This window comes from Amphibalanus amphitrite, unplaced genomic scaffold, assembly GCF_019059575.1.
Source record: "Amphibalanus amphitrite isolate SeventyFive unplaced genomic scaffold, NRLGWU_Aamphi_draft 000015F_arrow, whole genome shotgun sequence".
NCBI classification, from domain to species: Eukaryota; Metazoa; Arthropoda; class Thecostraca; order Balanomorpha; family Balanidae; genus Amphibalanus; species Amphibalanus amphitrite.
The window spans coordinates 996,541-1,024,396 of record NW_024881511.1 but is presented as its reverse complement, the minus strand read 5'-3'; the positions used below and the strand labels follow the sequence as shown (position 1 = coordinate 1,024,396).

Here is a 27,856-nt window from a genome sequence, read left to right as displayed (position 1 = left end):
AACAGCCCGTGTAGACACCTGACATTCCGAACGAGACACATTTCTTTCCATTTCCGCCATTTCTTTCCGGCTATTTTCTCACATCTCCCGACAATCAAACTCCCTACATCTCTCCACCTATCTCTCCAGCATCTTTCCACCGCCTCTCTCAGTCCTTTTCGGGGACACCATGCACTGACAGTCACCCAGCCGCAGGTCACGGGGCGCTCTGAAATCAATCGTCAATCGAATGGTTCAATGCTAAGCCTGAAACACTGCTAATTAACAGTGTGCCCAGACCCCTATTGATTTGCCATTAATTACGAAATGTCCAGCAAGATTATGTCCACTCAAGAACAGAGCACCTATTGGCTGCACTGAACAGGCCTTTTAGTGCCGTAGACATTTATTAAACTTAAATTACAGCATTGTGTAGACGAGCTTAACAAAAACAAAGTGATTCTGCGCTACCTACAAAATATTTGAATCTGCAACGCTTAACCCTCGCACGACGAGGCCATTTCTCATAACACGAACGACCAGGGGGGGGGGGGTTGTTACGACCCCCCCCTGGCGTTTCGAAACGGAAGGTCGTAGAGCTTAGCGGAAAAAACCAACGGATTGCTCTCAACGAGATCTCGCGATTGGTGGTATATTTTTTGGTCCTAGGTCAACATTTGACCTACTTATGACCGGTCAAAGGTCAAATTTTCGGAAAAATCTCACTTTTTCAGATTTCCGCGCCGATTGCGGCAAAACGGTAAGAGATATCGACTTGAAACCTTCACTATCGTGATCCTTGATCAATTCTCTATCGTTTGGTGTGTATTTCGATGTCATAACTCTAAAAATGATGCGTTGGGAGCATCGGAAGTCTGCAAGGTCATTTGTGCATTGGGTCACGTCAGGCGTGTGACGTCACTGACCTGACCCTGACCCAAAATGAACTACAAGAAACAACTGACGATGCCTGAAATGGATAGCAAATTCGAATTCAGGGCATCAAAATACCCCGAAAAGGCATACAAGTGCAAGAAGTCATTACAGGTCAACCGAGGTCACTGACCTGACCTTGACCTTTAGAAACCTTGAAAAGGTCAACGGACATTGTGCCAATGTCAAATCAGTCAGTTATGATTCTAAAACAATCCATCAGTGTGTCAGGTCAGTCGGCATTTATACCATTGTGAAGCAATCTCCAATTTAGCGTAAATCTGGCCGGAGGTTGTTCCCTTTATGACGTCATAACTCCGTGACCTGACATGACCTTGACAAAATTTTTTACCAAAAGTTGCGCAAAGGATGCCCCAGAGGGTATTGAAAATTTCAGCCTGCTACGACAAGCCGTTTAGCGTGCACTTCGAAAAAACCTCAGGGGGGGTTGATACAACCCCCCTAGGCGTTCTAGGGTTAAATTATTTCGCAACAACAGCAATGCTTCGTGTCAAATGTATGCAGGTGGTGACTAGCTGGTGACATATGAGCCATGGGTTATAGTTAAAACTTTAATTACACCGGTGCAATGCTGGAAAGGAAGTAAGCTTTCCATCAAAGTCGCAACATGGAGTAGTAAATGGTGGGCAACCACTGCCACTGTCACAGCCTCAGTAACAAACCACAATCGAATAAATACATCGCCTCCACCGTCTCCTTATTAACACCACCAACGTCACATCGCCGCTATTGCCGCTACCGTCCAACCACTACCATCACTGCCATCGTCGCCATAGCCGTCAGAGCATTCTGACGTCATGAAAATCGTCCCCGGAGCCGCGGAGATTAATCTGCTGCGGCCAATGGCGGACGCCTAACGAAGCTGCTCTGAAAGGTGGCTAGAGAACAAAACACCCCATTTAACACTGTCGGCGGTCGCTTTAGAAAGGAGCCCGCTCACTGACTGCAGAAGACATCTTTCAAAGGAGGCTAACTTCGGTGGTCAGGCGATATTATGAGGTTCATACGTTACCGAAATAAGCGGCGCGTGGCCGACTTTTCAAACATAAAAAGTGACTTGTTCGCCAAATGAAGCGTTTATCGCTATTATTTTTGTTATGTACATTCATTGCAACAAACAACGCTTTTCAGGAGCATACGTTAACATGAGCTGATGTATTTCCGATGCACCTGACGCTATGGCGAAAAACCCACCCCTGAACGGTGCCAGTGGCGGATCCGGGGGGGGGGGCAAAATGGGCATTTGCCCCTCCCAAACGGCATAATTTTAACATTACGCCTATGGACGAGGCATGGAAAGAATCGATAAACGGTTATGGTTTGCCCCCCCACCCCCCACCCCCCACCCCAAACTCTGAGCTGGATCCGCCCCTGAACGGTGCCGGTGTAAATGGTATAGCGAGCGGTGTTAGGCGGCACAGCATCCACTCAGGCGCATGTATGCTAGAGACATCTAACGGGATATACGACAAACCGGTGGTCTCGGGCGCGAGGGCGAACGGCTGGTGGTTAGCCGCAGACCACCCTCGTTACCACCTGGCATGCGGGTCTTCGTTGGTTGATTGTTGAGGTGGCAGTTGCGGTTACCTAGTTGAGTGATACACTGAGAGCACTGACGAAAACTAACTCGAGCTGGGAATAAGACATCTCCGCGCGCCCCAGACTGCGACGAAACATGCAAATAATCCTGATGGAAAGTCTACAACTGCTTGCTGTGTCATGCTGTGTCGTTAATGACACTGATTAATGAATGGGGACAATATTACAAGACGCGTCGTGACTGTGACTTGATTAAGACCCACTCTCCGAGTCACCTGATTATCTCTTGTTCTCACAGTTCTGAAGCACACAATGCATAAGGGATACCTACTTCAAGCTCAAACCATATCCTCTTGGTTTCTAAATATGAAAGCATTTTCTAACAAAGACGTCAAGTATGTAACATACGACCAGAAAGCACGGAATGCCATTGTACATCGTTGAATATTAGAAAATGAATATTTGCTTGGTAAAATTGCAACTTAAAGTACTGTTTGCATTCAATTAAACGTTCGCTTTGTACCAACAAAGTTGAAATGAAACTGCTCTAATCCTAGCATTTAGACTCTTTGCATGAGCTATTTACCTTGAGCTGCTGACCCTGAAAATAAAACGTTACCTACCTTCCTTGTAAAGCACTCAAGTAGCTGAGGACACCCTGCCAGGGAAGATTGTACGAGAGTGTTCTGCGCTCGTTTTTATCACCTTAGCTGGGTTATTGAGCTGAACCGAAGGCGGGATCCGGCACCGGGTCCCGGATCGTGCGCCATTAGAGACGTTCCACATCTATCCCGACACGCCCAATTGCGCTGCCGCTGATGGTCCAAAAATGGTGACGAGACAGAGAGTCATTAATTCCGACCGGGATCGGTGCGCCTCGAGACGCTGCAATATAGCGCGCAGAACCGTCTCTCGGCGGTGGAACGAATCTCTGTCATAATTAATGGCACGGCGCGACACTGGAGAAGCCAGAATGAGTTGACAAAATGACAACCAATTTTCCGGCCGCTTTAGAATCGAGAGCTCCAAATAAAAGCGTCAATGTCAAATAGAATCTCAAGTGCAGTTCCACTTCTGCGTTTTAGTCTGAGTATGCAAGGTGAATAAGGAATAAGGCGAATATTTACTCTTGGTATTCCATACGCCAACGACCTAAACCGACTTCCATGGCAATCATATCGCAAAAGCGACATGGTCTCGAAAGCAGAAAGCGCTGATAGCGGATGCTGTTCCAAACAAAACATGAGGGCACGGTAGCTGGGTGACATGATTGGGACAATCACTCCAGTTGAATGAATAACGCGAGGGAGGACTGCCGAAAGTGTGCTACTATTAGCCAGCACAGTGATGTACGGACAAGCTCAGTCCCACTTTCCATTATCCCGCGCCCTGGTGTGGGTCTGAGCCACCTTCGCCCTGGTGGGGGGGGGCCAAAATGACCCCCCCGTCTAACTCGAAAACGAAGAGGGCTAGGAAGACGCGGAAAAAAGCAAACGAAAGCCCATAACAAGTACGTTCGAAAGTATTTCGGTCATTTTTTCGCTAAGGTCAATATTGAGGTCGCTAGAGGTCATCATAGGTCAAATTTCAGTGTTTTCGGTGTTGCCGGACATATTCCGCTGTAGCTCGGAAACTAGAAGAGCTAGAGAGCCGCGGAAAAAAGCAATCGATAGCTCTTTTCAAGCTCTTTCGCCAAGGTTCGTCAGATTTGACCTCAGCTCAACGGTTTGGCCTACAGAGGTCATGCAAGGTCAACTTGGCAAATTTCGTTGAAAATGTTTTTAACTATAGCATGCATTCACGAGAAAATAGAGAAACGATTCATGCACCATCGTGCTTGGCTCGTCGAGACGCGTCGAATGATATATAGTTTGACCTCGAAAGGTCATTTTGAAAATTTGACCTCAGGTCAAGGTCATGACCTTACCGAAATAGGTCATGCTGCATATCATTCGATCCGCATTGACGAGACAAACACGATAAACGTCGAATGGAGTCTCTATCTCTATTCAATAACAAGTAAGTGCAGAAAAACCGCTGGTGACCTCTGGTGACCAGGGAGATGACCTAGCGTGACCTCAGCGAGGTCACAAGCAAATGGTTTCACATGGGCTGTGATTTGCTGACCCAAGACACTTCAATAACGAAATATAGGAACAATCACGCCCGATTTAGCTGAAAAACAACTACTTTTCGATTCTCCCATTGACTTATAATGGGGAGCAGCGATGACCTGACCTGACCTTAGGTCACATTTATAAAAAATCCGAGATAGCCATTTTGTAGAGCTGGGTGACATCTTCAAGTACTGTAAATTTTACATCGATCGGATAAAAGCTGTGCCTTTGAGAGAGCTTTGAACTTTTTTAGAGGTGGTGTCAGTTTTGGTGACCTTGTGACCTGACCTGACCTGACCCGAACCCCCCAAAAAAGGACATGATGTAAAAATGTTGAATAAACAGCTATACAAAGTTTCAGGGCGCTAACTCAAGTGGTTTCTGAGTTATCGCTGAAAAACCACAGGGGGGGGGGCCAAAATGGCCCCCCCCCCACCAGGGCGAAGGTTATTATACGAATGTATAAGAAAACGCAGCACAACGAGCAACGTTGTTGAACAAATTGAGCTGCAGAAAAGAACGCACTTTGCCTGGCAAACCACGGCAGATAGAATGCTTTGAAATTTCAGCCAGCGGCTAATAAAGATATTGCATGAAAAGCACAAGGCCTACAATAGCATCTCAGGTATATCATACCTGGCCTAAGGCGGTCTAAGCTTGTGTGAACAGAGGCCTCTTGCACCAAAATCCTCTTGCACCAATGCTTGGATTATTTTGCATCGTATACCCAGTCCAAGTCTCAAATGTAACAATTTGTGTGCAAAATTTAGCAAGCACATGTAGGATTATGTATTGGGCTATTGCAAACCAATTTACCACCCTTAGATTAGCTTATTCTGAAACCGGTTTTTCGATTTTACCTAGCTAGGTAGTTTGGTGCAAGAGGCCACCGATTACCATAAGTGAAAATATTTACTGAATATTTCGGATCAATTAGCCCAAGTTGCCAGACGTGTGCACTGCTCATGTGACTTGCATTGTGGCCTCTGCCGTGACTCCCTCAGCTGCCAGTCATTTCGTCAGAATGGTGACGAGCCCGCAGTAATCACGGTACGCTGCATGCTTCTGAATAATTCACGCTAAATCGGTGCTCAGAGGCCGGATAGACCTGCAACCGTTCGTCGTTTTCAGTCTTTGCACCTTAGGTAGCCCTACGCTCGAGTCCGTAAGCCGATTTGACTGCATTAATCCCCGACCATGGGCTTCAGTTGGGAGAGTATGTATGATTTGAGTGCCAATGGAGACCAGAACAGTGGCAGCTAAGCCCGTGCGCCAGCGGCTTTCGGCTGAACTGGATAGCATCGACTGACCTTTGCATACTATTTGCAATTCAGTCTGACCACCCCAGGAAGTTCGCAGGAATCAATAGTCCAAAGTAGAACATAACTAGACAGAATACAAAAACGCGCAGTGACTTCTCTTCAATTCTCCTGAAATAGCAGGAGCGTAACTACCCACTGTTTTCATATTATGGTGGATAAATATAAAGTTTAAACAGACACAGCATATTCCGTGACAAGTGATGATAAAGGTAGTTGAGTAGAGCCATCATTTTGATGAACTCATCAACCCAGCCCCGAGCCGGGTCGTCCTACTGATGAGTCTGGACAAGCTTGGTGTGGGACTGGGACGAACTGTCCTACTGAGGAGCCTGAGGAGTCTGGACTGACCTGGTCTGAGCCGGACCGTCGTGGTGAGGAATTTGAATGACTGTCCTGATGGGTCTGGACTGACCTAGTCTCAGTCAGACCGTCCTGCTGATGAGTCTGATGTGAGTCTGGACCGACTGAGTCTGAACTGACCTGGTCTGAGTCGGACCGTCCTGCTGAGGAGCCGCCCGGCCGGGCCGGTCACCACGCAGCGGTACCGACCTCCGTGCACGTCCAGCCGGAACAGACGCGCCGGAAACGGGTGGAAGTAGAGACTTCCGTTGGCCAGTGACTCCCTGGAACGGAGGCCAGGCACCCATCAGCGCTGCCGGCTGGGAGGGTTAGGGTCGTCGACCAGCCGAGCAAACCACAGAGAGACGGAGGACGCTGTACAGTCTGTCTTAAAGTACCGCGCAAAGTGACGGTGGATCCATCAAGCCTGACCGAGGAAGGGCCTGCTATAATTTGAAAGTCACCGAACTAATTGACCTGGGGGAAGGGACGAGGATGTCCATTGCTTCGGTGACTCAAATTTAGCAGTCCTTCATCAGTCAGGCTTGATGGATCCACCGTCACTTTGCGCGGTACTTTTAAGACAGACTGTACAGTGTACAGCCACAGTAAGTCGTCAATAATATATTGATATATCAGCGTGACAACAGTACTCGCGACATTCTTTGATTTCCGAATAAAGATGATGGCGGGAAATGCAGCCCAAGTTATAATAGTGCTGCCAGTGTATAACTCGGCGGAATCTCATAAGCATCAGTTATAATGCACACTGCACATAACTACAATCGTTAGCTAAATGGAGGTATTGGGTGATATTCTGAAGATAAAACTAAAGTAATACTAGATGGCATGTTTTGCGCTATAACTGTGCGTTTTGATAGATGCGTTTGAGGGGGCATTGGTTTGGGTGTGGGAACTTTTGATTTTTATTTGTCTTATTTTGTCGGAGTTGGATATTTGTTTGAACGGCATGGTATGCTGGTGCTGGTTGCGGGTTGTTAGAGCCTTTCTCATGGTTTGCCTTTATCGAACTCAAACCCACCCTACCCTACCCTAACATACACATAACCTACCTTACTGATAACCTACACATAGTTATCCTTCTCATACTCGATTAAAGTAACGTACCAAATTTGAGCGCAATCGGCCCAGCCGTTCTTTAGTTATAAAACTGGCCCACTGCACGTGCGCACGCGCTAGCTGAGACTCCAGATGACTTTTGCCAGCAACCTTTCTAAATTGTCCCCAACAGTGAAAAAAAAATTGAGCGAAATCGGCCCAGCCGTTCTTGAGATGTAGAAGCGGACCCCTCACGTGCGCACGTGCAATCGATCCACCCTACCTGTCACAAATGACCATACATCGCCAGGTGAGTGCCCCCTCCACCCACAGTCCAAGTTTCAGCGCAATCGGCCCAGTAGTAGCTGAGTTATTCCTAGTACAACAATATGCTGTTTACTGGTAGGCGCTTATTTGCAGTGTTTGGAATTCCCCTTTGCGGGCGGTGCATTGCAGCCCATGCTTTGATAGCTATTGTGAAAAGTGGAATGACCTGACGGCCATAAGCCATCGATCGGATTTTGTCGAAAAATACCTGTAACGTTAACAAAACACGGTGGTATGTTTGAGTCATTTTCACAAAAGTTTATTGACTTTTCGATAATATTTTGGGTGGATATTGGTCAGAAAAGAATGCTCTTTCCGAATATGTATGTTTCATGGCCATTGATCAGCGTTTTCAATACGTTTTGATGTTGTAAAGGACACCGCGCTCCGCTCGAATCAAATTTTCCAATTAATTTTTCATTATTAAGGAAATGGTACGGATCATCACTTTTTGTTTGCTATTCTCTGATTACACATACATTTGTCTGCAAAATGGCACCACACCGATTTCATTCCGTCAAGCCGTTTTCCAGCGGCATCGGTTTTCTTCCCACAATGCACGAAATCGGTCATTTTTTCACAACCGGAGGTATTGCCTTGCACGTGACGCGTGCTATACTATGAAACCATATCAATACGCTAGGCCCATCTCTCCTCTATCGAGTGGTGTAAACCGCTTCTCGCTGCGACCCTCCGTTGCCGATTTATACAGTCGGGAAGCGGGCGCCGCAGGCCGGTTTTCGCCCGATCGTCGATTTGACCGTTTCCTGTGTTAACCCTATGGCGCACCCTTTTGCACGTGCTGACGGCGCACCCCTGGTCCGATAACGCCCAAATTTTAATACCAAAGCCGCCCACGCCCACAGATTCGACATGCCAAATTTCACGCCGATACGCGGCGCCTTTCAGGCGCAATAAGACACATAAGGTCTGACACACGGATGGATGGATGGAGATTGGACGGACGACTTATAATTCATAATATAAGTCGAAGTATAAGCCTTCGAAGTATAGTCGCCTTGCAACAAGGAGAGTGCAACAAAGGATGCACGGATTGCCCAATTGGAGATATATGTAGAAGAAGCTGTATCTCGTTCCGTAGCACTGGCGACAGCTGAAGGCACATCGAACCGGGAGGCTCATAACTCAGAAAAAAATAGTGGAGCTAATAGGACAGCGGATATCGCCGCCGCGATTGACATCCGCGCCCTAGGTGCGGCAATCGCCAGCTCACTGCAGTGGAACGCGGGTGACTCCGAGTCTGAAGCTGAGAATGACGCATGCTGCGGCGGTTCACGGCCACCAGTTCAACAACTGCAACGCGAAACGCGACCGCTGGCTCCAGTTCGAGACACTCTCACCGGCAATAGGGAACGGTCATTTGCTGAAGCGGCTCGTACCGGCGGGGCACAAGCACAAACTCAGAGCACGAGATCTGATGACTCCCAACGAAGCCCCCCTGGTGTTGTAACAGGCACGGGTGTGCAATCATCGCTGATCATGCCGAGGACTGAACAGTATGGCCCACACAAGAAGTTCTTCATCTCAGGATTTCGACAGGAAGTCTCTGACAGCGATGTCCGTTCGCTCGTGTTCGGTGTCGTAAGGAACCTGCATGACTTTCACAGGGTCAAGTACGGTGGAAGTGCACATCAGGCGCGATCGAAGTCGTACATGATTGAAGTTGACGGCCAAGACGCTGACCTAGTTATGGACCCTATGAGATGGCCAGCTGGACTCACGGTAGCTATGAAGTTGGATGAAGGCGGACCCCGCCGACCAACGTTTCAGACCCAAGGAAGTGGACCGAGGACAGCCGAAGCACGATGGTCAGGCGGACGCCCTCCGTACACATCGTCTGAAACTGAACAGACCCATGGAATGTCAGCCGAATTCAACCGCACCAGAGTACCCGGTAACAGTAGCTTCGGCCATCCTGAAGGATGGGCCGGTGCTCAACCTCAGCGCGCAACCACCGGCTATACTTCACAGTAGGGGAGAGTGGGGTGGGTTGTATCAGTTTTTACTCCGAGACCCATAACCTCGTAACTATCCGCGATAAACTCATTATCCCCATACTATCCCCTTCCTTGATTCTTCTGCTTTTTTGTGCAAAGTAACTTTTCCGCTACCTCTACCAGTTTTTCTTCTACGGTCTGCCGAATAGAACAATGTTTTTGATACAACTTGCCCCATGGCTTGGGTGAGTTGTATCACATGGTGGGGTAATTTGTATCACTATTTCACGTTTCAGGGAGTGTGCTTGCTACTTGTTTTGAACATAACAACAACATTAAATGAGGTTATTACAATGTATAGGTATGCTCAAAGGCTTCACTTTATTAGATCAAACTTTGGTCAATGCAATCCGAACGAAACATCAACAGACTAGACGCAAAAGTGGCCCGTTAAGAGCAAAGAGGCCAACACATTGTGCCGAAATGGAACGAGCATTGACTAGCTACCTACAAACGCAAGCCAGGGCTTAGCTTTTGCGATAAAAAGCAACATACCCATACATACATACATACATACATACATGTTACAACATACCCCACCCGGCTCTGATACAACATGTACCTAGCCGCCATCTTGTAAAAAAACATCCTCGTGCTAAAAAATACAGCGGACAGCTGGAGAAATCCGTTTTCACTCACGCAGCCCTAGAACCTACCCTCACCACCGCTACGGAGATCTTTCAAATTCGTGCACATCTAAATGCCCAAAACACACATTTTCTTTCAACTTATTTTTTTAGAATGACATTAAAAAAACATAAAATCGGCTCTCACCTCGAGACGCGTCCACTCAGCCACAAGACAGAACAGGGAAAGATGGCGCCCGGAAAACCTCGTCGGCTGGTCGTGTCGCGAGCGCCATCCATTGTATAAGTTTGGCACAATTCGCCCTGATACAACTTGGACATGATACAACTCTCCCCGCTCTCCCCTACGGTGACTGGCAAACGGTCAACTATGGACGCAAACGAGGCAGGCGAGTCGACCAACAGCAACAGTACAGTAACAGACGCGCTCACCATTGGTAGTTACAACTGTGAGGGCTTCCTTAGTGCAGCGCATTACATAGTGGAACAGCTTTTGCCTAACAGTGATCTGCTGTTCCTGTCAGAGACATGGCTCTCACGAGCTGAGGAACCCTACCTTTCAAATGTAATTGATTCGCTAGATGATGGCGATTATTATTATGCGCAAGATTTTGCTGCAGAGCTACCACCTCGGGTGGGTGAAGGCAGACCTCATGGAGGGGTAGCCTGGATTTGCCGGAGGCGCATGAACCGCAGCTTTGAAGCTATATGCTGTAATGACCACAGACTGTGTGGTGTCACCCTTCTTGAGAGCAACACTCCCGTTCTAAATCTTATAGGATGTTATATGCCCTTCTGGGACTCGTACGGACCGAATGGCGAAGAGTACCTTACAGTTATTGCAAAACTTGATGCAATATTAGAGTCTGTCCGAGCCGACGCTCCAATTCTACTTGTCGGGGATTTCAACTGTGCACTTCTCCCTCTGGCAGACACAGCTCGCACAGTCGGATGGCAGCATCTCCGAGGTCTTACACCCAACAGTTTGGCTATGCAGTCTCTCCTCGACGACTATGACCTGACAGTTGCAGAGTTTCGGTTTCCGCAAAAAGTTGGTTACACATATTCTCGTGGTAACAGCCGCTCCCACATAGATCATATCGCGGTGCCCAATAGCCGTGTTCAAGACGTACGCAGCTGCACAATATTGCCTCCTTGCAAGGACAACCTCAGCCCGCACCTGCCAATAATCTGTGAACTTTTGATAAAAGTTCCAATGGCTATGCGTTGGAGTAGCCCAAATGATAAATCCTATTGGAATTCCACAGAGCAAGTAGATTGGAGCTGCCCCGCGAAAGTAGCCGCCTACCAGAGTATTCTGGAAGAAATCCTGCCTTCACAGCTAGCATGCTGCGGCGATTCTCTCGATAACCTGGATTCTGCTATCACACACAGCATGCATACCGCTGCTCGAGTCTCTGGTTGTTCCAGACCCAGACACCGACCAAGGGCCTGGTGGACTCCCGATGTGGCACGAGCGAGAGACCGCAGTAGGTTCTGGTTCAACATTTGGAAAAGCTGTGATAGACGGCAAGGGACAGCGGTGAGCGCCTGTTATCACGCCGCTCGACGCAGCTACAGGAAGGCTCGCCGAGCAGCAGCAATGTCTAGCATTGAAAAAGATGCTAAACTCATCCATTCATTGCGCCGTAATGGAAATAGTAATGCTTTTTGGCGCAGTGTGCAGCGTGCTAGAAGAGGAAATAATTGCACGGTGTCGGTGTGCAGTGCACCGGACTTTGCAGATTACTTTAGAGACGTCTACAGAGACTCTCAAGAAGAGCTGACCACTGAACAGCACCGGATCTCAAATACTGTCGCTGATATGGTTCGTGGTGCTGCTGCAGTAGTAGAAGAACGAGTCGTCACGCCGGCGGATGTATCTGCGCTCATCTCTCGCCTACACAGGGGTAAATCGGCTGGAGTCGACGGTATAACAGCCGAACACCTCGTACTGGGTTCGACCCCTGCGCTACTATCTGCAGTGGCTCTTCTGCTAAGTAAGTGTCTCACCGAAAAGACAGTCCCTGTGACCTTTACTGAAGGCCTGATGGTACCAGTGTTGAAAAAATCCCAGTTAGACTCCCACTCTATGGATAACTATCGGCCAATATCGATCACAACAACAATATCCAAGCTGCTAGAACTGCATATTCTTCGCGAATTGCAGGACAAGTACACCCCGCATGATCTCCAATTTGGGTTCATACCAGGACGTGGTGTCAGCGAGGCATCCCTAATGGTAGGCGAGACACTGAACTGGAACCTGAGCAGAAGTCTCCCAGTATTTGCAGCCAATCTCGATGCCAGAAAGTGCTTCGACAGGATATGGCATGACGGACTATTCTACCAGCTGCGAGATTTTTTGGACACAAGTACATGGCTTCTAATTGTGAACTGGTATCGGAAGTTAACAGCGAAGATAAAATTTGCCGGGCAAATATCTGCTGCGTTCCCTGTACTCCGCGGTACCAGACAGGGTGCGATACTCTCTCCCACATTCGCAAATATCTACCTGTACCCACTGGTAGCCTCTCTGGACTACAGTGGCCGTGGCGCCTTTTGGCACCGTCACCATGTTCCCGCGGTCTGCTACGCAGACGACTTGTTACTCATGTCCACAAACACAGGGCACCTGTCACAAATGCTTCAAATAGTAGAAGACTTTGCAAGATCCTGGAGGCTTGAGTTTACGCACCCACAAGCGGAGAGAACCAAGAGCCACATCATAGTTTTTGGAGGTGATACCCTATCCGAACTACCTACATGGCACCTCGATGGCCAGATTCTAATAAAAAAGAATCGATCAGAGCACCTTGGAGTGATCCTAGACTGCAAGTTTTCTGGCACACCTCACACAGAAATGCGCATAAAACGGGGAAGAGCCGCTTTTTATGGCCTCTCCACGGTTGGAATACTGTCCAGACGTCTATCGCCAAATGACAAGATTTTTCTGTGGAAAGCGGTGGTAGTACCAGCCCTTGTATTTGGCTGCGATGTAGCGCCTCTGAGTCCAACTGATGTCATTCGGCTAGAAGCATTGCAATCGTCGTGTCTAAAAGCTGCCCTGGGATTACCACGATTTGCCCACCATACGCTGCTTTTGGAGGCTGCTGACGTCCCTCAAGTTCACGAGGTTTTACGCAGTCGGACGCTGAAGACATTTTATTCAGCGATGAATAGCTCGGATCGCCTGGTCAGCGGCCTACTCTCCTCTGTCGCTGTTCTCGGGTGTAACTCCACAGCACTTCCCGGATCTTTCGCCCAGATTGTGTTCCAGATGTGTGGAACCAGGTTAAATGGAACCGGGTTAAATGGGATAATGGATATTGCTGCCGGACATATCGATCCAGACGTCATCACTGCACCGCGCCCCGAAAATGGCCTCAGAGACTCTTTAGCAGGCCTCTTGAGCTCCACATGCGAGATGTCGCGGAAGCTGTTGCGTTTGCTTACTGTGAATACCTGATTTGTATGAGTATGAAAGCATGTTTGTCGCTGATATGTGACGCCTAATAAACATTATTATTATTATTATTATTAATATAGACTAGATGGCATGTTTTGCGCTATAACTGTGCGTTTTGATAGATGCGTTTGAGGGGGCATTAGTTTGGGTGTGGGATCTTATGATTTTTATTTGTCTTATTTTGTCGGAGTTGGATATTTGTTTGAACGGCATGGTATGCTGGTGCTGGTTGCGGGTTGTTGGAGCCTTTCTCGTGGTTTGCCTTTATCGAACTCAAACCCACCCTACCCTAACCTAACCTACCCATACCCTATCTTACTAATAACCTACACATCGTTACCCTTCTCATACCCGATTAAAGTAGCGTACCAAATTTGAGCGCAATCGGCCCAGCCGTTCTTGAGTTATAAAACTGGCCCACTGCACGTGCGCACGCGCTAGCTGAGACTCCAGATGACTTGTGCCAGCCGCCTTTCTAAAGTGTCCCCAACAGTGAACAAAATTTGAGCGAAATCGGCCCAGCCGTTCTTGAGATGTATAAGTGGACCCCTCACGTGCGCACGTGCAATCGATCCACCCTACCTGTCACACATGACCATGCATCGCCAGGTGAGTGCCCCTCCACCCACAGTCCAAGTTTCAGCGCAATCGGCCCAGTAGTAGCTGAGTTATTCCCAGTACAATAATGTGCTGTTTATTGGTAGGCGCTTATTTTCAGTGTTTGGAATTCCCCTTTACGGGTGGTGCATTGGTGGTGCATTGCAACCCATGCTTTGATAGCTATTGTGAAAAGTTGTATGACCTGCCGGCCATAAGCCATCGATCGGATTTTGTCGAAAAATACCTGTAACGTTAACAAAACACGGTCGTATGTTTGAGTCATTTTCACAAAAGTTTATTGACTTTTCGATAATATTTTGGGTGGATATTGGTCAGAAAAGAATGCTCTTTCCGAATATGTAGGTTTCATAGCGATTGGTCAGCGTTTTCAATACGTTTTGATGTTGTATAGGACGTCGCGCTCCGCGCGAATCAAATTTTCAAATTAATTTTTCATTATTAAGGAAATGGTACGGATCATCAGTTTTTGTTTGCTATTCTCTGATTACACATACATTTGTCTGCAAAATGATACAACACTGATTTCATTCCGTCAAGCCGTTTTCCAGCGGCATCGATTTTCCCGTCACAATGCACCAAATCGGTCATTTTTTCACAACCGGGGGTGCTGTCTTGCACGTGGCGCGTGCTATACTATGAAACCATGTCAATACGCTAGGCCCATCTCTCCTCTATCCAGCGGTGGCAACCCCACCTCGCTACGGTAATCCGTCGCCGAGTTTTGGGCCCGGGAAGTGGGCGCCGCAGGCCGGTTTTCGCCCGATCTTCGATTTGACCGTTTCCCGTGTTAACCCTATGGCGCACGCGAGCGCGTGCTGACGGCGCACCCCTGGCCTGATCACGCCCAAATTTTAATACAGAGGTCCCCCACGCCCACAGATTCGACATGCCAAATTTCACGTCGATACGCGGCGCCTTTCAGGCGCAATAAGACACATAAGTCATGACGCACGCACGCACGCACGGACAACTTATAAATCATAATATAGACTAGATGGCCATCTTTGCGCGATAACTGTATGGTATTTAATTGATTTTACGGGTTCTGTAGTGTGTACCAAGTTTGAGAGAAATTGGCCCAGCCGTTCTTGAGATAGGAAACTGCTCCTTTCCAGGTGTGCACGTGCATTAGCATTTAGCACCCTACATATGGTAATGTGTCGTTCGATATGTGCCCGTTGATAGTCCCAAAATTCAGCACAATCGGCCCGGTAGCGGCTGAGTTATTGCAAGAATAAATTTATTTTATTTACTGGCGAATTCCCCTGGCGAGAGGTGCCTTCCGCTACCGTTTGTTGTAAAGGTTCAATGGCCTGCCTGGGCCTGCCTGCCGAAGCCACCGATCCGATTTCGTCGGAAAATACGCGTAACGTTATCAAAACACGGTCGCATGCTTGAATCATTTTCACAAAAGTTTATTGACTTTTCGATAATATTTTGGGTGGATATTGGTCAGAAAAGAATGCTCTTTCCGAATATGTAGGTTTCATAGCGATTGATCAGCGTTTTCAATACGTTTTGATGTTGTAAAGGACATCGCGCTCCGCGGGAATCAAATTTTCAAATTAATTTTTCATTATTAAAGAAATGCTACGGATCATCACTTTTTATCTGCTATCCTCTGATAACATGTACATTTGTCTGTAAAATGGTACCACACCAATTTCATTCCGTCAAGCCGTTTTCCAGCGGCATCGGTTTTCTTCCCACAATGCATGAAATCGGTCATTTTTTCACAACCGGGGGTGCTGTCTTGCACGTGGCGCGTGCTATACTATGAAACCATATCAATACGCTAGGCCCATCTCTCCTCTATCCAGTGGTGGCAACCCCACCTCGCTACGGCAATCTGTCGCCAAGTTTTGGGCCCGGGAAGTGGGCGCCGCAGGCCGGTTTTCGCCCGATCTTCGATTTGACCGTTTCCCGTGTTAACCCTATGGCGCACGCGAGCGCGTGCTGACGGCGCACCCCTGGTCCGATCACGCCCAAATTTTAATACAAAGGCCGCCCACGCCCACAGATTTGGCATGCCAAATTTCACGCCGATACGCGGCGCCTTTCAGGCGCAATAAGACACATAAGTCATGACGGATTACGCACGCACAGACAACTTATAAATCATAATATAGACTAGATGGCATGTTTTGCGCTATAACTGTGCGTTTTGATAGATGCGTTTGAGGGGGCATTAGTTTGGGTGTGGGAACTTTTGATTTTTATTTGTCTTATTTTGTCGGAGTTGGATATTTGTTTGTACGGCATGGTATGCTGGTGCTGGTTGCGGGTTGTTAGAGCCTTTCTCATGGTTTGCCTTTATCGAACTCAAACCCACCCTACCCTACCCTAACCTAACCATACCCTACCTTACTAATAACACATAGTTACCCTTCTCATACTCGATTAAAGTAACGTACCAAGTTTGAGCGCAATTGGCCCAGCCGTTCTTGAGATATCAAACTGGCCCACTGCACGTGCGCACGCGCTAGCTGAGACTCCAGATGACTTGTGCCAGCCACCTTTCTAAATTGTCCCCAACAGTGAACAAAATTTGAGCGAAATCGGCCCAGCCGTTCTTGAGATGTAGAAGCGGACCCCTCACGTGCGCACGTGCAATCGATCCACCCTACCTGTCAGAAATGACGATGCATCGCCAGGTGAGTGTCCCCTCCACCCACAGTCCAAGTTTCAGCGCAATCGGCCCAGTAGTAGCTGAGTTATTCCTAGTACAATAATGTGCTGTTTACTGGTAGGCGCTTATTTTCAGTGTTTGGAATTCCCCTTTGCGGGCGGTGCATTGCAGCCCATGCTTTGAAAGCTATTAACAAAATTTGAATGGCCTGCCGGCCATAAGCCATCGATCGGATTTTGTCGAAAAATACCTGTAACGTTAACGAAACACGGTCGTATGTTTGAGTCATTTTCACCCAAATTTATTGACTTTTCGATAATATTTTGGGTGGATATTGGTCAGAAAAGAATGTTCTTTCCGAATATGTAGGTTTCATAGCGATTGATCAACGTTTTCAATACGTTTCGATGTTGTAAAGGACATCGCGCTCCGCGCGAAATAAATTTTCCAATTAATGTTTCGTTATTAAGGAAATGGTACGGAGCATCGCTTTTTATCTGCTATCCTCTGATTACACGTACATTTGCCTGTAAAATGGCACCACACCGATTTCATTCCGTCAAGCCGTTTTCCAGCGGCATCGATTTTCCCGTCACAATGCACGAAATCGGTCATTTTTTCACAACCGGGGATGCTGTCTTGCACGTGGCGCGTGCTACACTATGAAACCATTTCAATACGCTAGTTCCATCTCTCCTCTATCCATTGGTGGCAACCGCTTTTCGCTGCGTCCACCCATTGCCGAGATATCAAGCCGGAAAGCGAGCCGTGTCGGCCCGATTTTCGGCCGACCGCCGCTCTCGCCGACACCATGCTATCCCTATGAGAGCGCCCTTTTGCACGTGCCGACGGCGCACCCCTGGTCCGATCACGCCCAAATTTTAATACAAAGGCCGCCCACGCCCACAGATTTGGCATGCCAAATTTCACGCCGATACGCGGCGCCTTTCAGGCGCAATAAGACACATAAGACATGACACACGGATGGAGATCGTACAGACAACTTATAAATCATAATATAGACTAGATGGCCATGTTTGCGCAATAACTGTATGGTATATAATTGATTTTACGGGTTCTGTAGTGTGTGCCAAGTTTGAGAGAAATTGGCCCAGCCGTTCTTGAGATAGGAAACTGTTCCTTTCCAGGTGTGCACGTGCATTAGCATTTAGCACCCTACATATGGTAATGTGTCGTTCGATATGTGCCCGTTGACAGTCCCAAAATTCAGAACAATCGGCCCGGTAGCGGCTGAGTTATTGCAAGAATAAATTTATTTTATTTACTGGCGAATTCCCCTGGCGAGAGGTGCCTTCCGCTACCGTTTGTTGTCAAAGGTTGATTGGCCTGCCTGGGCCTGCCTGCCGAAGCCACCGATCCGATTTCGTCGGAAAATACGCGTAACGTTATCAAAACACGGTCGCATGCTTGAGTCATTTTCACAAAAGTTTATTGACTTTTCGATAATATTTTGGGTGGATATTGGTCAAAAAAGAATGCTCTTTCCGAATATGCAGGTTTCATAGCCATTGATCAGCGTTTTCAATACGTTTTGATGTTGTAAAGGACATCGCGTTCTGCGCGAAATAGATTTTCAAATTAATTTTTCATTATTAAGGAAATGGTACGGAGCATCAGTTTTTGTTTGCTATTCTCTGATTACACATACATTTGTCTGCAAAATGATACAACACCGATTTAATTCCGTCAAGCCGTTTTCCAGCGGCATCGATTTTCCCGTCACAATGCACGAAATCGGTCATTTTTTCACAACCGGGGGTATTGCCTTGCACGTGACGCGTGCTATACTATAAAACCATATCGATACGCTAGGCCCATCTCTCCTCTATCGAGTGGTGTAAACCGCTTCTCGCTGCGACCCTTCGTTGCCGATTTATACAGCCGGGAAGCGGGCGCCGCAGGCCGGTTTTCGCCCGATCGTCGATTTGACCGTTTCCCATGTTAACCCTATGGCGCACGCGAGCGCGTGCCGACGGTGCACCCCTGGTCCGATCACGCCCAAATTTTAATACAAAGGCCGCCCACGCCCACAGATTCGGCATGCCAAATTTCACGCCGATACGCGGCGCCTTTCAGGCGCAATAAGACACATAAGGCATGACACACGGATGGATGGAGATCGTACAGACAACTTATAAATCATAATATAGACTAGATGGCATGTTTTGCGCTATAACTGTGCGTTTTGATAGATGCGTTTGATGGGGCATTAGTTTGGGTGTGGGAACTTGTGATTTTTATTTGTCTTATTTTGTCGGAGTTGGATATTTGTTTGAACGGCATGTTATGCTGGTGCTGGTTGCGGGTTGTTAGAGCCTTTCTCATGGTTTGCCTTTATCGAACTCAAACCCACCCTACCCCGCCCTAACCTACCCATAACCTACCTTACTCATAACCTACACGTAGTTACCCTTCTCATACTCGATTAAAGTAATGTACCAAATTTGAGCGCAATCGGCCCAGCCGTTCTTGAGATATAAAACTGGCCCACTGCACGTGCGCACGCGCCAGCTGAGACTCCAGATGACCTGTGCCAGCCACCTTTCTAAATTGTCCCTAACGGTGTACAGAATTTGAGCGAAATCGGCCCAGCCGTTCTTGAGATGTAGAAGCGGACCCCTCACGTGCGCACGTGCAATCGATCCACCCTACCCGTCACACATGACCATGTATCGCCAGGTGAGTGCCCCCTCCACCCACAGTCCAAGTTTCAGCGCAATCGGCCCAGTAGCAGCTGAGTTATTCCTAGTACAAAAATGTGCTGTTTAGGGGAAAGTGGGGTAAGACGGGCACCTTAACTTTGGAGCCATTTTTCGGCCGGTTAGAAACATCATAGAAACGGGAAACTTGGTGAAAACCTTTTGTAGACATTTTACTTCCATTTGCCAGAAGGTGAGACTTAGGCCTGATTCAACAAATAATCTGCAGCTATTTTTGCAAAACCTTGCAAAAACCCGTCTTACCCCACCCCATGGGGTAAGACGGTCACATGGGTAGGGCAAGACGGCCAGCTTCTTTCACCGACCAGCACAGCTCGCAACAAATGTCCGAGATTAGCCGCATTGATACAGTCGCTCGTTGGTCTCAAGTGCTTCGGAAATGGCAGTATACGAGATTCGTGCAGATGGCGTATGCTCGTATATAACTAGGCCGTAGTTCAGAAGCCATGTAGAACCGTTTTCACATTCATTATTCGAGAATAAACTGTGCCGAAGGAATATTGCTAACATGTCTGTGAGTATCGGAATCGAACATATTCTTATTAGAAATGCTTCTATTCTTCCTACAGCAACAAAAATATTTTCACCATTACAGACCCATTGGATTCATACTAGTTGCCCGTCTTACCCCAAACTCAATGTCAGAAGTTCAGCACGATTTTTCTCCGTGGACAATTTGATGCAGACAAAGCAAATCCGCAGTAAATGGACACTGGTGGCATATGAGTGTACCACAAGTGATAGCGAGTTTTTAACTCTATAGTGCTTCATATAAAAGCTTGCCCAATACATTATAAATGTTTTCAATGAAATGAGTGTTTTATAGAAATCAAAATAAAAGATTATCGACTGAACACAAATTCACCAGACTTCAATGGTGGTGTGTAGTGGGAAAGGCAATTCTGGTCCTAATTTTTCTCGCTCGTAGCGCTATTGGTTTGGTCTGCAGAAGGGGTGCCCGTCTTACCTACCCTGACCGTCTTACCCCACTTTCCCCTACTGGTAGGCGCTTATTTTTAGTGTTTGGAATTCCCCTTGGAGGGCGGTGCATTGCAGCCCATGCTTTGATAGCTATTGTCAAAAGTTGTATGACCTGCCGGCCATAAGCCATCGATCGGAGTTTGTCGAAAAATACCTGTAACGTTAACAAAACACGGTCGTATGTTTGAGTCATTTTCACAAAAGTTTATTGACTTTTCGATAATATTTTGGGTGGATATTGGTCAAAAAAGAATGCTCTTTCCGAATATGTAGGTTTCATGGCCATTGATCAGCGTTTTCAATACGTTTTGATGTTGTAAAGGACACCGCGCTCCGCGCGAAATAAATTTTCAAATTAATTTTTCATTATTAAGGAAATGGTACGTATCATCAGCTTTTGTTTGCTATTCTCTGATTACACATACATTTGTCTGCAAAATGGTACAACACCGATTTCATTCCGTCAAAAAGTTTTCCAGCGGCATCGATTTTCCCGTCACAATGCACGAAATCGGTCATTTTTTTCGCAACCGGGGGTGCTGTCTTGCACGTGGCGCGTGCTATGCTATGAAACCATATCGATACGCTAGTTCCATCTCTCCTCTATCCAGTGGTGAAAACCGCTTCTCGCTGCGCCCACCCGTTGCCGACTTATACAGCCGGGAAGCAGGCGCCGCAGGCCGGTTTTCGCCCGATCTTCGATTTGACCGTTTGCCGTGTTAACCCTATGGCGCACGCGAGCGCGTGCTGACGGCGCACCCCTGGTCCGATCACGCCCAAATTTTAATACAAAGGCCCCCCACGCCCACAGATTCGGCATGCCAAATTTCACGCCGATACGCGGCGCCTTTCAGGCGCAATAAGACACATAAGTCCTGACAGACACGGGCACGCACGGACATGTTATAAATCATAATATAGATAGATTTAATCACCAAACGGTCAACACACTGGTTGTTATCCTTCGTGCAAAATAAATTACCTGAAGGGTTTAAAATGCTAGAACGCGCGCGCCATTCCATCACTACAATGGACCCGGCTGTCCCACATTTGTTCCGCGCGCGGGACCTTTGAGCTCGTTCCTATTCAGAAGCTGGTGCGTCGATATGGTCTCATTATGTCCTCTCTCGAGAAGATGTCTCTCTGAGGGGCCATTCGACAGCCTCATGCACGTGATCCGGGCGGGCTGGCTTTTGTGGCATCCCGGGTACAATGTCGGCAATGGCGCATCGCCCGCAGTGGAACCAAAGACTCAGCGTTATTGAATCGAGATCACTGTCAGATACAGGCATACGAGCCGGAACACAAACTCGGCAGTTTCTCAGGACAGTCGCAGCTCATTGGCAGTTGAAATGTTTCTTACAAACAGTTTCTCCGAGAGTAGTCATTCGTGAGCTGATGGCTTGTTCGACACAATCGATGATGATAACCATTTGTAGCGTGGTGCTGCTCCCAGAACGTCGTGGTGTCAACTGGGTTCGTGGATAGCACGCCGGTGTGGCCTTTGACCTTTTCATCACATTAACGGCAGCAGTCAGCCAAAGCCGACAGATCCGCACATACACCAGGATCTCCCGATGCCATGATTAGATGAACCATTGTTATCACAGACATATGCTCATTGTAGAATCCCAAAACAACTAGCATACTAACATTATCATGTTATGCAGCTTTAAGAGCTTTATGCGCTAATGCACGTTTGTAAACAGTTGTTGGAAGCTAGCCAACGTTTGATGTGAAATAAGGATATATGAAAGAATGAATGCATGAACGCCCACGTTGTTATGGGAAATAGATAAAACAGTGGTAGGTATGATGTTTTCATGCTGTTTTCTATGGTTGTATTTGTGAGTCTCATTATGTGTTAAACTACCTATTACCTATTCTGTCAACAAAAAAGCGAAGAATCTTCCTCCATCTCTCTTTCTCCCTCGCTCTCTCTCCGTCACTCTTTCTTTCCCTCTCCCTCTCTCTCTCTCTCTCTCTCTCTCTCTCTCTCCTCCCTCCCCCTTCCTCTCCCTCTCCTCCCTCTTTTCCTCTCATCTACCTCTCCCTCTCATCACTCATCTTCCTCCTCTTCCTCTTCCTCTTCCTCTTCCTCCTTCTCTCCTTTCGTCCTCCTTCCCTCTTCTGTTTCTCCTCTTTCTCTCTTCATTCCTCTCCCTTTCTTTTATTCTTTCTTTCCTTTTTTCTTTCTTTCTATTTCTTTCTTTCTGATACCGTCGTCGGTAGTTCACCCACGTCGCCGGTCTATTACTTGACCTGGTCGGCCGGCCGGGCCGCGGCCACAAACAAACAATGCCCCGGCGGCGGCAGGTGCTTTGGTGTGGGTGTCAAATGCTGCGAGCCATTGTTGATTAGAGCTGGCCACCGGCGGCTCTCTATCGCCTGCGCTGAGTTCCATCGGAAGCAGAGTTCACCGAGCGGCGCCGGGTGGGCCAGGCGGTTGGTCTTCCCTCCGCAATCGGCAGCGACCAAGCGGGGACGAGGGGCTGCCAAAATATATGAAATTAATAAAACAAAAAGCGAAATATGTTACTTTTCTAATAGCGACTGTTTGGGTATGAAAAAACACACAAACCGAGTTGCTGCCAACATGCGAGTTAATACTTAAGATCCGAGAAGGGCGAAAGAGATGTAGTCAAAATAGATTCGAATGTTTTACAGATAAGACGCATTTTAGTCACTCATTTCAGTTGCGTTGACAAAGCCCGTTCAATAGGCAAAGCTACCGGATGTGACGACAGTTTAGATTGCAAATGGGGACAAAGAGACGGCAGAATGCATTAGCACATGCCATCTGTCCAAAGATATCTCTGCCTGGGGCATCACAAGATAGATTCTGAAGGCAAGACGTCTGTCATACCGCGATTAGTCCAGCACCCCGGCCAGTACCCGATTCTAAGGATTGGAGACGATGGCATTCTGTCAGAGCAAGCCCCGCCGCAATATCTGCCGTTCAGTGCAGGTCGGTTCTGATTGCCAGCCGCCGACGCGACGTTATCGACACAGGCGGCGCTACCGACGCGCACTCCGCTGCTCACCTCATAATGGGGGTAACTTGGGTGTCCCACTTCTGCAAACTTTCCAAGTACACCACGGACCCAACAAATTAAGTACTACTGGCCAGATTTCCGCCGGATCCCACGACACCGCTCGGCAGCCCGGACTGTGCCTATTGATGGGCCTACACATTTCCACTGCCAATCCGCAGCAGCATTTCGTGATTTCAGAAAGGTTAGCTATTTCGCGAGTTCGACAAATAAATATTAACTTCTTGCTCACCTGACTCCAGCCACGTAGGAGACGGGATCTCCCGAGTCCAGAGTCCAGTACACCTGGAGAGGAGGCGGTCCGCGAGCCACACAGTCCAGCCGAACGCCGGATGTGTTGGTAAACTGCACAACCCCCGGCGGCTCCACGGTAAAACGGGGCCCCTCGAACGGCGCATCTGTCGGCAAGGGCGGCACATAGGCAGTGTGTCAGAAATAGAAATCGCGATAGCACAATCAAAGTTTCATTAGAAATAGAACTCAGAAGTCAAAATACTCGTGTGTACCTTGTAGCAAAGGCAGAAGCGGCGGAACACCTTCATTTAACCCGCGCCCCGTTGGGCTCTGCCGAGCAACGCGCCCGGTTGGGGGGGGGGGGCATTTTGCCCCCCCCCCCTAAGATCTCGAGAACCACGCAACATAGCGACAAGCGGTAAACGGCGTTGGATAGTCCCAACGGGGAACTACCTTGTGACCCAATTTTATTGACCTAGGTCAAACCGATGACGTCACAGGTCAGGTCAAAGGTCCAATTTTCACCGTTTACAGGCACTTCAAGAAATGCGTTGTAAAATCGAGTAAAATGCATTTAATTGAAAATCATCAATAGGGAAATGTTCTTCAAACACATATTTTACTATTTGAGGTCACTGATACCAGGTCAGGTCACAGAGGTCAGGTCACGGGGGGTCACAATATGAAAGTGTCGTGTGATACATGTTTTATGGTCCATTTTACATGACAAATGCGATTATATGGGTCAGGCAGCCTTTGGGGCCAGCTTAGATCACGTTTTGGTCAAGGTCAGGTCAAGGTCAGGTCAAGGTCAGGTCAAATTAGGTCAAATTTCAAAGTTAATATTTTTGCATAAAATGGATATCGAATCGATGCAGCTCGTCACGGGGAGTTCAATGGTGGTCTTTGTTTTGCCGTACGTGGGCTAGAATTGCTAAAAATTGAGTTCAAAAATTTGACGTCATCATTTTTGAACAGTTTTTTCGCTATAACTTGGCCAAAAAACGAGATATCGATCTGAAATTTGGTATGTATATAGAAGAGCGCTGGGACTATCACATATATTCCGTTTTTTTCGAAATTCGGAAAATTTTGGATTTTTTCAAAAAATTTCTAAAAAAAATCAATTTTTTGATTTTTTTGTCAAAAACCAAAAATTTTGAAAATCCGAGATAGCAGTTTTGTAGCGCCGCTTTTTGTCTACTAGACCATATAAAGAACTTTGAAATTGCTTGATATCTGTAGATTTGGTGAGCGTTTCAAGATTGCAATGTTTTTGCTCATTTTTGCTCGAACATGACCTCAGTTTGACCTCAATAACTCCTGACCTAAGGTGACCTAAGACTTGAAATTTAGTGTGAAGGTGTCAAATTGATGCCCGGGAAGGTACTGAAAATTTGGCGGCGCTGCGCGCCGCCGTTTTCTTGCTATTCAGGAAAAACCACAGGGGGGGCCAAAATGGCCCCCCAACGGGGCGAGGGTTAAGGGGGGGGGGGCACTGCCGACTTTTGGTCCCATTCTTTCCATGCAACGCCCATAGGGCTAATGTTAAAATGGCAAAATCAAGGAGGCACGGTTCCCCCCCCCCCGTTCCGCCGCCTATGAGCAAAGGCACTCAAATATCCACCTGTACCTATATCTATATGTGATTACTGTTATAATGCAGAGGCTCCGTTCCTGATTGTGTATTCGCGGCCGGTCACGGGCACACAGGCGCAGCGCCTGAGGCGACCAATCAGGCGGCCGAGGGCCGGCGACGCCTGCGCCGGCATGGTACACCGGGACCGGAGCAGCGGTCGGTCAACTGCATTATGCACCACAACAAGGAGGCAGGTGCCGAAGCGAATGAACTTGAGCACTACTAGGAAAGCTGTGGCTAGGCCCATAATAACTTGGCTTTTTATTGTATTTCTTGGCCTTCCGAAAAATATAGGTGAAATATTTGAAGCGAGCCTTCTTACGGAGGCACGTTGACTCATCTCCGTAAGTTGTTTTCCGTGGGATATATGAAATTCCCTCTCAGGAGACCTGTTCCGGATTAGGACTTGCTCTGTAAAGGGGCGCGTCGGGACCTATGGGAACCCCTCTGAAGGTAAACTTCCCTTGACCGTGCTCAAATATGATTTGGATGGGGTTGGATGTTCTGTAGGGGGCCTCCCTGCACCCGTGCTTACACACGCCTCGCTCCGTCCCGGGACCCTGTTTACCCTGTGACAGCTCGGTCACGAAGGGTGCCGGCTGCTGCACGCACCGCAATCACGATATCGATCCATAAAACACCACCAAACTGTGCATATGCTGCAGCGGGAAAAGCGCACCAATCAACTCTTGTCATAGGCTGTATCGATTTTCCCCCTCCAGTCGTGTCCGGACTTTGGTTGTCGCTGATTGCGGTGACCGAATCAGATGTGCTCTCACGCGGTCGCCGGATAGTGCGGCGAGGTCGTTCGGTCGGCACGCGGCCCCGACAGCGGCGGCTAATGGGTGTGTCGGCCGTATCGGCCCCCTCTGTTGACACGCCGGCTGCTGATCAGACATGGACGCTGATAAGCGGCACGGCGGCACGGACAGACGGTCTGCATTCTGCTCCCTCCCCATCTCCCCCGAACCCAATCGCGACCAGCATCTGCCCCATCGTTCACACATGGCCGCCCGTATTGTAGGTATGTATGTACATACTATACATTCAGGGCACCAGAGTTTGGTCTGCTTTACACACGATTAAATATGAAAAGTAAGCGGAACCATGGCTAGGTGAAAAAAAAAACGAAAATTGACAATTCAAAGAATGAAAAAGACAAATTAATTAAAAGCGATTGGATCAAATGGCGCGGAGCAAAAGAAAAGTCGAAACGGAAAGGGCGAAAAAATCGCTAGAAAATTAGTAAAATGTAGTACCTACCTAAATGATAATCAAATTGTCTCCTGCCACACAGGATAGACCGAGGCGAAGAACTAGCATGATCGGACAGAGTTCAAAGCGCCGTGATCAATATATCAGTTCCGTCAATCTCAGGGTGGTTTAATTAACTGTCCCACTAACCATTATCGGTGGGTATTTCAAAGGAGCCACATAAGTAAATTGTCTCAATCTCATCACACTAGGCAGCTGAGGATGTCTATCCGTATGTTATAAAATCATATACGTTATGAGATGATTTTGAACTACAACAATGTATTTCAAATATATAAAACTTTTGAAAAGTCAGCCAGCCCATGAACCAGTCACTCAAACTATGTCGTCTTTAAAGGATGGTCCATTTTATCCAGCGGAGAATCAAATGGCTCCGAATGGTGGGAGCGTGACTTTTATATTTATTGGGGTTTTCTCGTCGACGATTTTATAAAAAAGTAAATGCCAGGAATATGAAGCCTCCGGTTCAAAGAATAGCTCTCTTGTGCTGCATATCTCACAGATGCTCTAATGTATTTGGTATCTGGGCCCGTATTCACGTCGACATCTTACGATCAGTTTTCATCGTACGATCGATTTGGTATTCATGTTGACCATCTTAACTTTTTATCGTACGATCAGTCTGGATATTTAGGATACTTCTAATTCACGTTGACAATCTTAAGATAATTTGGTATTCATGTCAAAAGTCCTAGGATTTATCCTACGACCCAACTTAAGATGTCGTAGCAGTTCCGAAGATTTGATTTTTAGCAGCATATTCCGGGACGACATAGAATATGGATCCTCCGTCAAATGATACAGCAAACGAAATAGATTCAAACAGTGAGCTATTCTTAACATTATAAAAGTACCACAGATTTAGTATGCTTCAAAGTTATTATGGATATTATTTTACCATTAGGTATTATGGAAACTATATTATTATATTACAAATCATCATATGGAGAATAAATCGATAAAACATGCATTT

At 47.4% G+C, this 27,856-nt stretch overlaps 1 protein-coding gene across 1 annotated transcript in view; it reads right to left on the bottom strand.

Moving 5' to 3' along the window:
- Positions 1–27,856, bottom strand: part of LOC122386280 (Down syndrome cell adhesion molecule-like protein Dscam2) — a 143,879-nt gene that overhangs the window by 104,924 nt on the left and 11,099 nt on the right. Inside the window, exons 2-3 of the mRNA XM_043375331.1 lie at positions 23,968–24,133; positions 6,392–6,534 (exon numbers count right to left, since the gene is read on the bottom strand). Coding sequence (XP_043231266.1) covers positions 6,392–6,534; positions 23,968–24,133 — 309 coding nt within the window. The remainder of the gene's footprint in view (positions 1–6,391; positions 6,535–23,967; positions 24,134–27,856) is intronic.